This window comes from Tamandua tetradactyla, chromosome 8, assembly GCF_023851605.1.
Source record: "Tamandua tetradactyla isolate mTamTet1 chromosome 8, mTamTet1.pri, whole genome shotgun sequence".
NCBI classification, from domain to species: Eukaryota; Metazoa; Chordata; class Mammalia; order Pilosa; family Myrmecophagidae; genus Tamandua; species Tamandua tetradactyla.
The window spans coordinates 123,797,379-123,815,715 of record NC_135334.1 but is presented as its reverse complement, the minus strand read 5'-3'; the positions used below and the strand labels follow the sequence as shown (position 1 = coordinate 123,815,715).

General features: G+C 36.2%; 1 protein-coding gene across 3 annotated transcripts in view; it reads right to left on the bottom strand.

Moving 5' to 3' along the window:
* Positions 1 to 18,337, bottom strand: part of CSTPP1 (centriolar satellite-associated tubulin polyglutamylase complex regulator 1) — a 296,345-nt gene that overhangs the window by 125,363 nt on the left and 152,645 nt on the right. For 2 of the 3 annotated variants that reach the window (XM_077114601.1, XM_077114600.1), the window contains exon 3: positions 7,045 to 7,175. In XM_077114601.1, coding sequence (XP_076970716.1) covers positions 7,045 to 7,175 — 131 coding nt within the window. Of the gene's footprint in view, positions 1 to 7,044; positions 7,176 to 7,970; positions 8,055 to 18,337 lie in introns of all 3 variants that reach the window. The other variant, XM_077114598.1, reaches the window with a different exon arrangement.

Here is an 18,337-nt window from a genome sequence, read left to right as displayed (position 1 = left end):
TGGCTCGGGAACTACCCCTCAGGGACCACAGTCCCACACTGCCTGATGCCCAATGTCTCAGATACTTTGTCTGATTTTCTAGTTGTTTGTGGCAGGAGGGCAATGCCCTTAGCAGGTACTTATTGAGTGGAAGAGAAAGTACCTAACATTATTAAATGAAATTATATATATATATTTATATGAAAAATATAAATGTACACACATATATACATTACATATACATATATAAAGAATTGGTAAAAATACAAATCCAAAATTAAATTCTAATTGGAAATAAACTGTGGACAAAAGATTTTATGAACTGATATCATTAAACAGAAGGGAAGATTAACTTCAAAGAAATTTCGATCTGCCAGACTTAGAAAATTTGGGCACATCAATTTACATGGAAAGAAATACCAAAGTGAGAAGAATTTTAAAGGCTTATCACATTTGATTACATCTTTTTATTTCCAAGAGTCTAAAGTTGCCTAGATAACAAGAGGCTCCCTATAGTCTTCAGAAGGTTGTCTGAAATTCTGACACAGGAAACAGACTCATTGAGTACTCAGTCAAGCAGAAATGATATTGCACGCCTGAACTTGATAAAATGTTTCTTTCCAGAAGGGACCAAGCCCTTAGTGGTTTTTTTTGTTTTGTTTTGTTTTTTGGTGCATGGTCCGGGAATCAAGCCCCGGTCTCCTGCATGAAAGGCGGGCATTCTAACCGCTGAACTACCTGTGCACCCTAGGTTCTTAGTATTTTGCAGGTGGCTTCACTTTTAGATATATTATGCTGGAATCTGCTCTTCTTTTGCTACCTCCTAGAGGAGTTAGTGTCCCCTTGATGATGCTGAAATATGTACATGATGTTCTAAGAAACTTATCTGCAGAACAACAGTAACAGCCTACTGAGTAGGAGTCTTGGCACTCTAATTGGAAGATGGGGCTTAATAAATCCTTTCCTTTGGAACTTGCCTCTGAGAGCTTTCATTCATTCTGAATTTTAAGTTGGGGACTGACATATTCTGGGACTGAAAGATGCTCTGAAGTTTCCCGGAAAGAACGGAGAATATATGAAAACTATTTAACCAAAGATTTTAGACTCACCTAGACCAGAAGGTTATATTTGGTCTTTAAGAAAGTGGAGGTTATCTGATTAATAAGCATAGCAATAAACATCTAGCATAAAATCTAGGTCTTTTTATGTTACAGGAGAAAGCAGGGAGAAGTTGGAGCTGCTTCCTCTCAGCACGTGGAAGGATCACCGGCAGCTGCTATAAGAAAGATAAAGAAATGCACATCTGCTTAAGGGTACAAATGCTGTATGGATCCCTTGCAATAGTAAATAAATTCTTGAAGAGGTGCCACTTCTAAATCAGAAACAGAATTCGGGATATATAAAGACTGTTTTCCATAGGTATCACAACATGTTATTTCAGCTACAGCTGAATGCATCATTTTTCAGTACAGTGGGTACTCAATTATTTGCTGACTGATTAAGGGACTGGATAAGACATGTTCTGATGAAACAGCACAGACTTCACCTATACCCTTGCAGCTCCCAGTTTTGTTTATATAGAGACCGATGAGATAGTTTATAAAATTGAGTCCACATTGGCTTTTTGCTTATTAGTGCATATATTATGCAAAGGAAATGATGCTATTTTCAGTGCACTAAGTACTTCTTGCACAACAGCGTAACTGAGCTGGGTGATCTCTAGGGTTACATGCCACTGAAGCACTGAATGAAGTAGAAACAGCATATTGGTAGATCTGGATTCTAGTTTCAGCTTTGCTATTAAAGTTCCACTATGCAATCCTTCTGTAACTTACACAATTTATAAAATTATTTATGCAATAGGCACAATGATACCTACCTCATCCATTCCCTAGGAGAGCTGAAATGCTCTAATGTGATACTGGACAGGAGTTTTAGAAAAAATATATATATATAAAGTAGCAGTAGCATTGAATGGTGCAGGGTTGGGGATCTAGAAAGCTCAATGATCTAGCAGTACACCTGGAACTTGGTAAGCCTACCTGAAATATCTGTTGAATAAATGAGGAAACAGTTAAGGCCTCCCTCTACTTTGTTAGGGTTACTATAGAAACTGCCTTAAAGGCATTTAATACTTATTTGGAAAAAATATATAATATGAACAAGCCCTTGAAAATAGATATAAAAAAGGTTTTGAAGTAGGGATTTTAAATCTGAAAGGTTTGGAGCAACTGAATCTATTTCAATATTCTTTACAGAAGGATCTAGTGCTATTTTCTAAAAGGAGCTCCCAGTAGGGGTGGCCTTCACCGTTCATCTCACCAAAATAAGTCTCAACAAAGACATTTCCAACTGTGTCATTTAGAAATATGTTCCTTGGAGTATGATTATAAGATGCCAAATCAGAAGCATTTAAATGTATAAATGTCTTCCGAAGTGTACACATGGCTCGTCTCTCAAGGATTATATGTAAGCAAAGTTTATTCTATTTCACAAAATCTATATCTAAAAGCTAAATAAGCTTTTAAACTGTATTCCAAAGGAACTTCAACTTTTAGAAAATGAGGTATCATTTTCCCCAACAAATCTATTGCTCCTCCAATATTCCTACTCAGTTGTCCAAGCCAGAAATCTACAAATCATCACGTTTTCCCTCTCCCCATCACATGCCAAATCCAATCACCAAAATCCTACAGAATCCATCGCTGAAAGTATCCCTTCCACTTCCACTAACAGTGCCTTAATTTGGGCACCCCAACTTCTGCAGGAGTCTCCTAGCTATGCTCCTTCTCTCCCACGTTGCCCTTTCAGCCGTCGTCCACACGGCTTTTAGTGTCATCTTTCTAGATCTCAGGTAGTATCACAACACTTTCCTGTCTAAAATCCTTCAAATAACTTTTTAAAAGATGGTTTTGACTATTCAGGGATCCTCAGCCCTCCAAATACATTGGGATGTGCTTTTTCATGTCTGTTAAGAAGGCTGTCGGAATTTTGTTTGGGATTGCATTGGATCTGTAAATTACTTTGGGTACAGTTGACATCTTGAAAATATTTAGTCTTTCAATCTATGAGCATGGAATGTCCTTCCATTTATTCAGGACTTCACTGATTTCTTTTAGTAGAGTTTTGTAGTTTTCCGGGTATATGTCTTTTATATTCTTGGTTAAATTTATTCCTAGATACCTGATTCTTTTTTTTTTTTTTTTTGCTGGGTGAGATCTTTTTTATTGCTTCCATGGAGATATGACCTACCCAGTTGTGGGTGGTAACTTTTTTTTTTTTTTATTAATTAATGGAAAAAAAGAAATTAACCCAACATTTAGAAATCATACCATTCTACATATGCAATTGTTTCTTAGTACATTTGCATCGGTTTAGAAGAACTAGCAACACAACCGAAAAAGATATAGAATGTTAATATACAGAAAAAAATAAAAGTAATAATAGTAAAAACAAAACAAAACAAAACAAAAACCTATAGCTCGGATGCAGCTTCATTCAGTGTTTTAACATGATTACTTTACAATTAGGTATTATTGTGCTGTCCATTTTTGAGTTTTTGTATCTAGTCCTGTTGCACAGTCTGTATCCCATCAGCTCCAATTACCCATTATCTTACCCTGTTTCTAACTCCTGCTGGACTCTGTTACCAATGACATATTCCAAGTTTATTCTCGAATGTCGATTCATATCATTGGGACCAGAGATACCTGATTCTTTTAGTTGATATTGTAAATTAATTTTTTTCTTAATTTCCTCATCATATTATTCATTACTTGTGTATAGAAACACTACTGATTTTGGGGTGTTGAACTTGCACCCTGCAATTTTCCTGAATTCGTTTATTATTAGCTCTAGTAACTTTGTTGTAGATTTTTCAGGACTTTCTATATACAGGATTATGTCATATGCAAATAATGATTTTTATTTCCTCCTTTCAAAATCAGATATCTTTTATTTGTTTTTCCTGTTTAATTTTTCTGGCTAAAACTTGGAGTACAATGTTGGATAACAATGGGAACAGCGGGCATCCTTGTCCTGCTCCAGACCTTATCGAGAAAGCTTTCCTATCACCACTGAGTCTGATGTTAGCAGCTTTTTCACAGGTGCCCTTTATCATGTTGAGGAAGTTTCCTTCTATTCCTAGTTTTTAAAAGTGTTTTCCTATTTTAAAAGTGTTTTTTATCAGTAAGGGGTGCTAGATTTTGTCAAATGCCTTTTCTGTATCAGTTCAGATGATCGTGTAATATCTTTAGCTGCCTTTGGTGTAAGTGTGATGATGGCCTCATAGTAAGAGTTAGGAAGTGTTTCCTCCTCTTCAATTTTTTTTTCAAGAGTTTGACCAGTGATGGTTTTAATTCTTTTTGAAACGTTTGGTAAAATCAGTCAGTGAATGCATCTGGTTCTGGTTTTTCTTTGTTGTGAGGTTTATGACTACTGATTCAATCTTCTTATTTGTAACTGGTCTGTTGAGAGCTTCTATTTCTTCTAGAGTCAGTGTAGGTTGTTGTGCATTTCTAGGAACTCATCCATTTTGTTTAAGTTATCCAATTTGTTGGTGTACAGTTGTTAAAGACTCTATTTATTTCTGTTGCATCAGTAGTATAGTATCCCCCCTTCATGTCTGATTTTAATTATTTGTGTCCACTCTCTCTTTTTTTTTTTTGTCAATCTAGCTAAATATTTGTCAATTTTACTGGACTTTTTAAAGAACCAGCTTTTGGTTTTGTTAATTCTGTTTTTCTAATTTTCTGTTCCATTTATTCCTGCTCTAACCTCTGAGTTTAGTTTGCTGTTCCTTTTCTAGTTCCTCCAAGTGCTTGGTTAGGTCTCTGATACTGAGTTCTTCTTCTTTTAATGTTAGCATTCAGGCCTATAAATTTCCCTCACAGTACTGCCTTCACTGTGTCTAGTAAGGTATGATATGTTCTCTTTCACACTGGACTCAAGATATTTCCTGATTTCCCTTCTGATTTATTCTTTGACCCACTGTGTAAGAGTATGTTGTTTAACTTCTATATATTTGTGGATTTTCCAGTTCTCCATCTGTTATTGATTTCCAGCTTCATTCCATTGTGGTAAGAGAGGATACTTTGTGCAGTTTCAATCTTTTAACATTTATTGAGACTTGTTTTGTTACTAACATGTGGTATACCCTGGAGAATGATCCATCTCTTTGGAAGAAATGTATGTCCTGCTGCTTTGGGGAGCGGTGTTCTGGGTGTGTCTGCTAGGTCTAGTCCATCTATCACATTGTTCAAGTTCTCCATTTCCTTACCGATCGTCTGTCCAGGTGTCCTGCCCACTGACGAGTGTGGTGCACTGAAGGGGGGTCTCCACTATTACTGTAGACGTGTCTACTTCTCCCTTCAGTTTTGCCAGTGTTTGCCTCATATATGTGGAGGTACTGTGGTTTGGTGCATAAGGGTTTATGACTGTTACTTGGAATGACCCTTTTATTAATATATAGTGTCCTCCCTTGTCTCTTGTGGCAGCCTTTGACTTAGAGTCTATTTTGTCCAATGTTAGTAAAGCTACCCCAGCCTTCCTTTGGTTACTATTCACCTGGAATAAGTTTTTTCCATCCTTTCACTTTCAACTATTTCTGTTTTGGGGCCTAAGGTAAGTCACTTGTAAAAAACATATAGTTGGACTGAGGTTTTTTATCCATTCTTCCAATCTGTGTCTTTGGATTAGTGAGTTAAGTCCTTTAACACTCAGTATTATTACCAATAAGGCAGGACTTACTTCAGTCATTTTGTCCTTTATTTTTTATTTTATTATTTTTTTACATGGGCAGGCACCGGGAAACGAACCCGGGTCCTCGGGCATGGCAGGCAAGCATTCTTACCTGCTGAGCCACCGTGGCCCACCCTGTCCTTTATTTTTTATCTGACCTATGTTTTTTGTCTTTCTTTCCTTTATTATGGCCTCTTTTTATAAAGTTGATCTTTTGTGATGTAACTCATTGGTCCCTTTCTCACTGCTATTTCTGTATATATTTAAAATACTTTCTTTGTAGTTACCCTGGGGTTTGTATTAAACAACCAAAGTCTATAACCTACTAGTTTGAAAAGATACCAACTTAACTTCAATAGCATACACATCTAATAGTATTAACATTTTCAAAAGTTTTATATGAAAAGTTTATATTAATATATTTTAAGAAATTACAGTAGTAATTTTGATTAGTCTGAATGTTTCTAGGCATTGAAATAAATCTTGACTGAGAGGAAAAAAAAAGCATACACATTCTCTGCTCTCTATCTTTTATGTTGTTTTTCCCCCCTTTATGTTATTTCTATCACACATTACCCCCTTATATTTGTGTCCATTATAAGGAAATATTATTTTTCATACAATTGTATTCTAAGTTTTATAGGAAATAAAGAGCAGATTTATATACTGAAGATACAGAACTGCTGGGGTCTGCCTTTATTCATTTAGTCACTTTTTGTGAAGATCTCCACTTCTTCATACTGCTCTGAGCTATTCCCTCCCACCTCTTCCTTTCAACCTGAAGAACTCCCTTTAGCAATTCTTACAGGACAAGTCTTATGGTGATGAACCCTCTCAGTTTTTGTTTATTCATGAATGTCTTAAATGCTCCCTCATTTCTGAAGGACAATTTTGCCAGATAAAGAATTTTTGGTTGGCAGTTTTTCTCTTTTAGTATCCATGGTATTTTAATATTTGCCAAGAGCAAGGTCTCTGGAACCAAACTGCCTGGCTATGAATTTGGCCTCAGCATTTACCAAATGACCTTGACAAGTTACTTAACTCCTTCGATCTTCAGTTTTATTAGTTACAACATGGAGTATCTACCGCAGAGAGCGGCAGTGAAGACTAGCCGGGCTGCATGTAAGAAGCGTGTAGAGCAGCACCTGGGTCTCAGTAAGCTTTGTCAGTCATGGGGGCTGCTCTGGGGGCAATGATGATCACATCTGTGGATTTCTAGAGCTGTGAATAGCATGCACCCAAATAGTATTTAAAGGAAGAAAAGGATACACGTTTGGAAGAAAGGAAGAAAGGAGGGCAAGAGAGAAGTAATCTGGGAAGACTTACCGCCGTTTTTCCCCACAGTTCGGAAGCATCTCCAGAAGGCCCGTAAGAAAGATGCTCTGTTGTGGGGAGTGGCTTGGATGAAGCTGAATTCCCGAAAGAGAATGTGAGTTCCCTGACATACGCTGTTAAAACTGCAAAGAGGAAAAAAACAGGAAACCATCATTAGATGGATAGAGGAGACTGGATTCAAAATAAGAAACCTGATAGAACCACTGCCAAAAAGGGGGAAAAATCTATTTTATTTTTCCAATAAAACTCTGAGCTATAGATTAGACCAAGTCTTTCTATGGGGAAGTCTCTTCACATAACTACCTTTGAAAATTCCTGGAGTACAGTTCCTTTGAGTGCTTCCCACCTCCCACATACATGCAGTGAGGAAGTTTTAATCAGTCACTGGAGCATCTTACATAGGAGGAAATCACAGAGTCTTTAACTGGATGACACTGGCACTCATTTCTTTTGTAAAATAGTTCTTCCTCTAGTTCATTCTTAAAGGCATTCTTTCTGTATTCTCCCTGACTTGTAACAGCTGCCATATAAAGACACGGGTTATGGGAACATAACTGGGTTTTATGTTTCAGTTTTGGGTTGGTGTTTTATACCTCTCTGACAGTAACCCTAGAGAGAAATCCCATGTACTAAAAGATACTGAAGGTCTCATGACAGAAGGTAAATTAGAAGGAATCATAGCAAAGGCGCAAGGGTAGAAAGTGGCTCCTAAATGAAAACAGGAAGCAGAACCCCAGGACCCAGATGAGTCATTGTTTAAACTGGGCCCAGAAATGGGGGTGCAGGTAGGGAGGGGGGAACGGGGCTCAACTGCTCTTAGACTATTCTGCCAAACAAATAAAGGGTGTAGAGCTTGGAGTAATCTAACAATGGAAATTTCACTGAAGCATAGGCAATTATCCAGGAATCATCCCTACCAAAGGAAGACTTCAGGTTCCAGAAAACTCCTAAATTCCCTGGGTGGAAACTGTTTCAATCCTTGTGGAAAAGCAGACATTAAACTGAAAATGGAGCAGAGAACAATGGTAATTCCAAATGCCAGTTTTTCTTTGCTTACCATTTAAAGGGGGAAAAACTAGAATCACTGAGCTGGACAGGAAGAAATTTCAGGGTCCTTCTATTTCATTCCCCCTCTCCCAGACCAACTTCAGAGGTTAAGTGTCAACTTGTCTTTAACATACAGCATGCTATCTATCATTTGGGATAAAATTAGTTGCTTCCTGTTAATATAAACAATACTGTATGACAATCCATATTACATACCCTCTTTGCCTGATGGAAAACCAGCATAGAGATCTACTTCTAAGATAAGTACAAGTATGAGGACATTTGGCAAAAGATCAGGTTAGAAGCGAGGTTTTTAAACAGCAATGAAAGTGTTAACCTAACCAAGCAGTATGTGGCAGCACTGAGCAAAGGAAAATGAACAATAAGGCAAATGGCCCGTTACAGGTAATGGGGTAGGCTACATTACCAGCAAATGAAGTTTGAAATGACAACATTCCAGCTTAAATTTATGAAGTTACCCAGCAAAGGATTAGTCCCAAATTGTGCTTTGTACCCTAAAGAAAAAATACTGGCGTCTAAGTCACGGCCTAGACTATAAAAGAACTAATAATAGTGAAATTATATCCTCAGTGTAGCTTTAAAAAATTTATTTTATTTTTGCATGGGCAGGCACTGGGAATCGCAACCAGGTCTCTGGCATGGCAGGCGAGAACTCTGCCTGCTGAGCCACTGTGGCCTGCCCAAAAATATCTATTTTTTAACTAGGTAATAATTTGCACTAAAGAATCTTACTGAATAACACTGTATAGATAAGTAAGAATTTACATAAGAATTTACAAAATAAGAATTTCACAAAACAGAGAGCAAGGGTATATCATACTGAAGAAGTTTAAAAGATTTATATTTGTATTAAGGCAAATGCCTTTAGATAACCAATACCAATAAAATTCACATTTCATTGAAAATAAAAATAATTAGAAATGTTTGACTAAGGTGACAGTTGGTTAGTGTGGAGAACATTTCACCTTACGTAATATGTTAACACATGTTCCTATATAATCACTGAAAATTCTTTTATATAGCGGGCTGTAATGAAAAAGAAGAAAATGTAATACTGCTCAAATTTCAAAGTTTTACTGATTTTCTTCAGCCTGGAGTGTCCTTTCTTACCCCCATCTGTGACAATTCCACCCAGTCTTTCAGGACCGATGTCCAGTGCCAAATCTCCTGTGAAGTCCTCCTGACCCTGCCTCCCCAGTCCCCACTGCACACGCGTTCTATCTCTCTCTGGTGTTCACAGTTTGCTGCCTTGTTTTGAAGTTGGTAGTAGGCTTACTTCTCCTACTAGACTGCAAGGTCCATGAGAGTGAACAATTAGGCTGAATTCTACCTAAAACACAGTGGATGCTCCATAAACGTTTGTAGCAATTGATTTAGAAAGATAAGGAAAAAATAGACAAGCAACCCCAGGTAGAATGTATCAGGATTTATATTTCTAGCTAGCCACACTGGAAATACTGAAAGTTTACATTTTAGAAGCTTTTTAAAAGCCCAGGACTTTGGTCTGATGTTCATGTTGTAACATTACAATACCAGCAATGTTTTGATTAGTATCTGTCTTGGCATAGCTTTCTCTATGCTTCTAATTTTAACCTTTCTGGGCCATTTTGTTTTAAGTATGTCTAGTGTACTATGTATTTGGCTGTATTTTGCCTTTCTATCCAAGCTCACAGTGTCTACCTTTTAATAAGTGAATTATTGATATATTTGAATTAATTTCTATTTTATTTTGTGTTTCCTGTGAATTCTTTTTTTTTGGTCTTTTTCCCTCTATTATATTATTAAAATTAAAAAAAAATTTCCCTCCCTCTTAGTTTGGAAGCTATAGACAGAATTTAAGTATTTCTCTTAAAAATTTAACATACGTATTTATCTACATATTTTTTAAGAAAGATCTAAAACTACTCATTATCTTTATCACCCTCCAAAACAAGACAAGGCCTAAAGCATACTTTATCTAACTTATGAACAACTCTCCCCATCTTCTGAAATAGCTAGAATTCGACTTTTGGATATTTTCTAAGAAATATTCTAGGATTTGACTTCTGCTCTTTTAAAGATAAAAAAGACTTATTACTTTTTAAAATAGATTAAGCCCACCCACTAATTGTACCAAGCCCCCACTGTTCACAACTGTTTCTTGCAGTCAGCTCTTTCCCTCTTGGTTCAGTTATTTTCTTGCTGAAGTACATCCTTTAGGAGAAGCCCACAATCATTTATCTGAAATCCTTCAGACTTTATGACTTGGAATTGACAAATTTTTGGAGTTTCAAAAGGCAATATATTACACAAACCATATATGACATGATACCCCAAGTGGAGCTGGGGCAGCACCCCATAATCAAGCATGTTAAAATTTTTACAGTGAAATTATGAATACTCACATTAAGTGGGATAAATAAAGGCTTCAAAAAAAAAGAAGAAAAAAAAAGAAACAAGAGTTAGTCCATGCGTCCATGTTTGGAAAGAGTGGAGCCAAGAAAAAGGTGGTCTCCCCCATGCCCCACAAGACTGAGACCAGCACACTCTTTGGCAAGAACAGGCCACTGCACAGGCCCCTGGAAAAGGTGGGACTGCTGCTTTCCAACGCCCTGAGGATAAATGACTCTTGGACTTTGAAATCCAACAGAGTTTGCCCTGCAGGTTTTAGCAACTGTATGTGTCTGTGACCCCTGTGTTCCTTTCGATTTCTCCCTATGGCAATGGAAATATGTATCCTATGTCTGTCCCTTCTTTGTATGATGGCGGCAGATAACTTGTGAGTTTTACAAGTCCAGAGCCAGATGAGAATTTTGCCTTAGGATAGACCATGCCTGTAACTAACTTTGATGAGATTTTGTACTTTCTCACTTTGTATTGCATTTGTACTGTTACTGACATGGCTTAAGGCTTTTGTGATGTTGTAATAGAATGAATGTATTTTTATATGGAAAGAATTTGTCTTTTTCTTGAGGTCCACAGGGTGGAATGTGCCAATTTGAAACTGTTGTGTACCCCAGAAAAGCTATGTTCTTTAATCCTTGTCAATATTGCCAGGTGGGGATCTCTTTGATTAAGTTGTTTCTTTGGAGAGGTGACCCACCAAATTCTGGGTGGAGCCTTTTGATTAGGTGGTTTCCATGGAGATGTGTCTCCATCCATTCAAGGTGGGGTTGCTTACTGGAGCCCTTTAAGAGAGAATCATTTTGGAAAAAGCTTTAGAACCTCCACAGCTGGAGACCTTTGGAGATGAAGAAAGAAAATGCCCCCAGAAAGGTGTCAAAGACTGCAGCAGATGCCAGCCACGCGCCTTCCCAGCTGGTAGAGGTGTTCTGGACCTAATGACCTTTCTTGAATTAAGATGTCTTTTCCTGGATGCCTTAGTCTGGACATTTTTATAGGCTTAGAACTGTAAACTTGTAACTTATTAAATTCCCTTCTTTAAAGGTCCTCCCCCCACCCCCAAAAAAAGAATTAGTTCAGATCAAGTTTGCCCCCAAATGAATTTGCCAAAAACTTTAAAAATCAAGTTTTTTAAGCTTTTTGGATTTCTGAATTGTAGATAAGGACTCACTCTTTTGGCAAGGGCCTGTACAATCAGTTTCCACCTGCCTAGAAAAAATCTTTATTTTACCCTCTAGAGTGAGTAATGGATTAACTGGACAGAGAATTCTGGGCTGTCGCTTATCTTCTCTCAGCACCTCAAAGATATTACTCCATGCTATCTCCTACGTTTCATTGCTATCAAGAAGCCAGCTGTCAAGCTCCTGCCATTCCTTTGGAGTTAATCATTCTTACAGGCTATTTTCTTTATCATTAATGTTCTGCGGTTTCTACAGTGTGTCACCATGTGACTTTATTTTTATCTATGCCCAGCACTTTAATCTGAGGACACGTCTTTTGTGAACTGTGGAAGATGCTCAGACAATACCTCTTTCACTATTCTTTTTTTGTTGTTCCCTCTATTCTTTTCTTCTGAATCTCCTATTAGAGATTCTTTTGTGGCCTCTGAATGTCTTTCCTGTGCTTTTCTAGTTTTAATCGCCTTATCTTTGTGTTAAATTTAGTATTGTCTTCCAAATTACTAACTCTCTATTTTATCATGTTTGGTCAAGAGTTTATTCTATCTATTGACTATTTTTTGTTTCATTTTAAATTTCAGTAAGTTTTTTTTTTTTATTTCCAGAATTTGTCATTGGTCCTTTAAAAAATCTACATAGTTTCATTTGGCCTCTTTTTTTGTTCTCTTTTTAAATAATAATCATTGCTTCTTTATCTCCCTGAGGATCCTAAACTTCATTTCAAAGTCAATTTAAAATAGTTTAATGAGTTTTATTTTCTCTGCAGTAAACTATGTTTCAATTGTTGCGTTTGTTGGGTGTCTTTTTTAGCATTCATTTTCTTCATATATTTTGGAATTTCAATGTGCAGGCTCATCCTAAGTAGGAGGTTTCCACTCTCTCCTGAGGATGGATGCTAGTCCAGAACAAGATCTTACGTTGGATGACTTATGTTCCGTCCCTGATGATATCTGGGATATCACAGAGACTGCCAGTGAACCTCTGAGTAGCTTGGACCACTAAGTCCTGGCTACAAAGTTATCTGCTCCCTCTTATACCCCTAGGTATGCAGTTTTATATAAGACATATCCCAGGCAGCAGACATAACTTGAACTCCTTTAAAGGAGTGGGGAGTGAAAGAGGCTGGCTCCAGTCTCTTGCCCTGTGAGTGACACTTTCAGACTCCACAATTTCGTGAAAAATGAGCTCTTAATTACCTATGCCTCTTCTTTGCTCAGGAAGCCTGGGTTTTAGTTGCATTTACTGTATTGTGTTTGTGTTTAGTTGCTGGCCCATGATGAATTTTTGTTGATGTGACACATGGCTATGTCCTTTAAATTTTCTCTTTTTCTATTTTATGTATCATTACCATGTGTGATGGAATGAAATGGATTACCGTGTATTTGTAATGAATAAGAGGTCTAAATCATAAAAACTGCAAGCCATCATGACCAGAAATCCCAGTATAAAAATGCACATTTATGTTAAGCTTTCACTGTGTTTAACTAAACTAAAAAGTTCTTCAACAGATATCAATCTTACTCCTAAAACTAAACATAAAAGTTCCTAAAAATATAAAAAAGACCATAGGAGTATACTACATGTTTAACTTACACAGATTTTACCAAAGCTTGTATTCAAACTTTATTGAATAAATTAGTTCATTTTTTAAATTGTTGGGGTCTTTCTGCCTTTAACTAGATCACCCAAATGTGAATATGTACTACATTTGCTCCCCACACACCACTCTGTCTCCTTCTTTCTCTCTTACACACACATCCATTATACATATTATTATGTTTCTGAAATATTTAACAGGAATTTGCAGACATGATGTCTCTAACCTGATTCAGCGTGTATTTCCAAAACATAAGGAATTCTCCCAGAGTATAATGATCAAAATCAGGAAATTAAAATTGATTTAACACTATTATCTAATCTAAAGACCACATTAAGATATTGCCAAGTGCCCCAATAATGCCCCCTTTATAGCATGAGAATACAGGCTGTTGCATTACGTTCAGCTGGCATGTGTCTTTAGTATTTTCGTATTTCATGGCTGACAGTTTTGAAGAGTAAAGGTAATTTGTAGACTGTACTTCAGTTTGGGTTTCTCTGCTGTTTCTTCATGATTAGATCCAGGTTATGCCCTTTGGCAGGATTACCACAGAAGTGATGCTGAGTTGGCTCAGTCTATATCAGGAGGCACTTGCTGTTGATTAATCTTATGGCTGGTGATGTTACCTTTGATCATTCGATTAAAGTGATATCACTAGGCTTCTCCACTGTAAAGTTATTATTTTACCCTGTGTAAGAAACAGGTATCTTGTGGAGAGATACTTTCAGACTGCGTGAATATAATGCTACTGTTTAAACTTTCACTCTAATATCAGCATTTATTGATAATTCTTGCCAGAATCAATAACAGTTATGATAGTTTTGCAAATGGTGGTGATTTTTCCCCTAATTACCTCATTCCACCAACAGTTATTAGTTGACTTTCTACAATAAGGAAGAATTTTATTTAGTTGTGTGTTTACTTACTTTTATCAGTGTGAACTCATGGATTCTTACTTTATTCAAAAGATTATAATCCTTTATCCTTTAAGCTGACCTCTATATCCTTTTGACATGTCTACATGATTCTTTGATGTACTTCCTTACTTTCTGATAAAATAAGATGTTCCAGGCTCCTCTTGTTCTTGCCCTAACCCCCTGGAATCAGCCATTTCTCCAGGAAGCCCTGGTTGCTTTTTTTTTTTTTTTTAAACATTTTTATTGAGAAATCTTCAAACACATATAATCCACCATGGTATTCAATCAATGGCTCACAATATCATCACATAGTTTTGTATTGATCACCATGATCATTTTTAGAACATTTGCATCACTCCAGAAAAAGGAATAAAAGGAAAAAAGAAAAAACTTATATATTCCATACTCCTTACGCCTCCCTCCCACTGACCACCAGTATTTCCATCTGCTCAATCTATTACTTTTATCCCCCTATAACTTATTTATTTTTTGTCCTTATTATTATTATTTTTACTCATCTGTCCATACCCTGGATAAAAGAAGCTTGTTATATTTCTTACTACCTTTTTTTTCTATATGTATTTTTAATGGTGGCTATATTCAAAATTATGAATTTTAACATGAAACATGTTTATTAAAATATTTAAAGCTTTTAAAAATCCCTTGAAACAATGTAGTTACCTACTCTTTATATACACCATAATTTGCTTACCTTGTCCCCTATTTTTGAGCATCTGGGTTAATTCCAGTATTTTTTGGCCATGTTCTAACACTGTAACAAATACCTTTAGGTATAAGATTTTTTTTCTTTATTTCAGGAATTCCTTGGGATAAATTCTTAATAGAATTATTGGGTCAAATGATACGGCTATGTTAGAAAGTTTTGATAGCCATGGCTTTCATTTTGGAAGCTTCCCTATTCCCACTACAGGCCAGGGCCCATGGGAGTGCAATAGAAAAGTAAGATTCAGGGAGCCTCAAGCCTGCTCTGGAAGATAACATTTTTTTTCTTTTTATTAATTAACGGAAAAAAAGAAATTAACCCAACATTTAGAAATCACACCACTCTACACATGCAATCAGCAATTCTCAACATCATCACATAGATGCATGATCATCGTTTCTTAGTACATTTGCATTGGTTTAGAAGAACTAGCAACACAACAGAAAAAGATATAGAATGTTAATATAGAGAAAAGAAATAAAAGTAATAATAATAGTAAAAAAACAAACAAACAAACAAACCAAAAAAAAAAAAAACCTATAGCTCAGATGCAGCTTCATTCAGTGTTTTAACATGATTACTTTACAATTAGGTATTATTGTGCTGTCCATTTTTGAGTTTTTGTATCTAGTCCTGTTACACCGTCTGTATCCCTTCAACTCCAATTGGCCATTATCTTACCCTGTTTCTAACTCCTGCTGGACTCTGTTACCAATGACATATTCCAAGTTTATTCTCGAACGTCCGTTCACATCAGTGGGACCATACAGTATTTGTCCTTTAGTTTTTGGCTAGACTCACTCAGCATAATGTTCTCTAGGTCCATCCATGTTATTACATGCTTCATAAGTTTATCCTGTCTTAAAGCTGCATAATATTCCATCGTATGTATATACCACAGTTTGTTTAGCCATTCTTCTGTTGATGGACATTTTGGCTGTTTCCATCTCTTTGCAATTGTAAATAACGCTGCTATAAACATTGGTGTGCAAATGTCCGTTTGTGTCTTTGCCCTTAAGTCCTCTGAGTAGATACCCAGCAATGGTATTGCTGGGTCGTATGACAATTCTATATTCAGCTTTTTGAGGAACCGCCAAACTGCCTTCCACAGTGGTTGCACCATTTGACATTCCCACCAACAGTGGATAAGTGTGCCTCTTTCTCCGCATCCTCTCCAGCACTTGTCATTTTCGCCCTGGTTGCTTTTAATGGAGAATGGCATTTAGAAACCAAGACCTACATAGGTGCTGAATATGCTTATTGCTCCCGGTGTGTCACTACTTCTAGTCTCTCTCAGAAGACAAGAAATGGAAGAAGGCTGATAAATACGTACACACTAAATAGGTGCACATGCACACACATACATACATCCACATTCATGCACATGTATTTATATATATACACAGACCCACATATACAAACAAATACACATCTATATTCATTTCTGCATGTCTACCTTCCTACATGAAAACCCACAAATACACACTGATACCTCCAATTACACTTCAACACTGCAGGGTACATTCTTTTTTTTTTTTTTTTTTAACTAATTAAAAAAATTAACAAACAAAACATTTAGAAATCATTCCATTCTACATATATAATCAGTAATTCTTAATATCATCACATAGTTGCATATTCATCATTTCTTAGTACATTTGCATCGATTTAGAAAAAGAAATAAAAAGACAACAGAAAAAGAAATAAAATGATAATAGAGAAAACTATACGTACCATACCCCTTACCCCTCGCTTTCATTTACCACTATTTCAAACTGACTTTATTTTAACATTTGTTCCCCCTATTATTTATTTTTATTCCATATGTTCTACTCTTCTGTTGATATAGTAGCTAAAAGGAGCATCAGACATAAGGTTTTCACATTCACAGAGTCTCATTGTGAAAGCTATGTCATTGTTCAACTGGAACACAGCTCTACATTTTCAGGCAGTTCCCTCCAGCCTCTCCACTACATCTTGAACAACAAGGTGATATCTACTTAATGCGTAAGAATAACCTCCAGGATAACCTCTCAACTCTGTTTGGAATCTCTCAGCCATTGACACTTTGTCTCATTTTACTCTTCCCCGTTTTGGTCGAGAAGGTTCTCTCAGTCTCTTGATGTTAATTCTCAGCTCATTCTAGGGTTTTTCTCAGTCCTTTGACGCTGAGTCTCAGCTCATTCCAGGATCTTTGTCCCACGTTGCCAGGAAGGTCCACACTGCAGGGTACATTCTATCCTTTCCCCTCTTCATATCTGAAACTTCCTTTTCTCACAGTGAGAAACCTAGTCCCATTAGCCATAATATATTGACTTATTTCAGTAATCCTAAAAGGTACAGAAATTACTAAGCCATGCCTCTGTGAGAAAGAAGCCTATTAATTAGAGTTCAATAAGTATTAGACTGCTTTTGCTTTTACTGTGAGGGCACGTGGTCCAAATACTGTGTTCAAAAGTTACTTAGGTTAGTTCTCCCCATCTACCTTCATTACGGTTATTATTAATTTAAAATACTATTGGTTCATTTGTTTCTATTTGCATTCAACATTCATTTGCTTCTCTTTGCATTTAGCCTGCCCACCCATCCCTCATTCTTGCTGATTTTATATTTTTCATTAGTTGAGTAGGTGTAGCATTAACATAGTTCAAAAAGTCAGATCTGTACCAAAAAGTATTTTCATACAAGTGTCACCCCTCAACCCTACTTTATCTTTTCATCCCATTCCCATCAGCTATTCCTTAGATTAGGAATCCAACTGATCTCTGCTTTATTCTTCTATGTGTACTTTTTCTCAAATGAGCCGATACATGTATATATTTTTATTTATCCTTCTTTTCTAAACAAAAGGTAGCATAATATATTCTTTTTCCCAATTCACAGGAATCTGATGATTTCTTTTTAATCTGTCATAACTAAGAAGTTCAGGAGATCTCTTTATGGGTCCTCTGGCCACAGAGAAATAGAGATATCAAAATTAAAATTTCTTTGAGAATATACACTTTATATCTTAAAAGATATAAATTAATCCATTCAAATAAAATGGTCTGAGTAAAAACATCTTTTACATGGATTTTGACAAGAAAATAAGACCATTAAATTTCACAATTTTCCTACGTTATAAGCTTAATATTCAAATAACTTTTGGGCAATTTTCTCAAGTAATATGTCAAGACAATGTAGGAAAACCTGTGTTAAAAATTAATGAATTTATAATCAGATATTTGTAAACATCTTAAGTTAGTATGAATTCTTGATACAATTTCATTTTCTCATCTAGTAACGAAGGCTATTTAAACAGAAAAAAATCACACAGAATTCTATTAAGTGGCATCTCCTTTCTCCTGAGTAATTTAATATGCAAATTTTAAGAATTTTGTTATGATGTTAATTCCATATAAACAACTAATTTTGGATG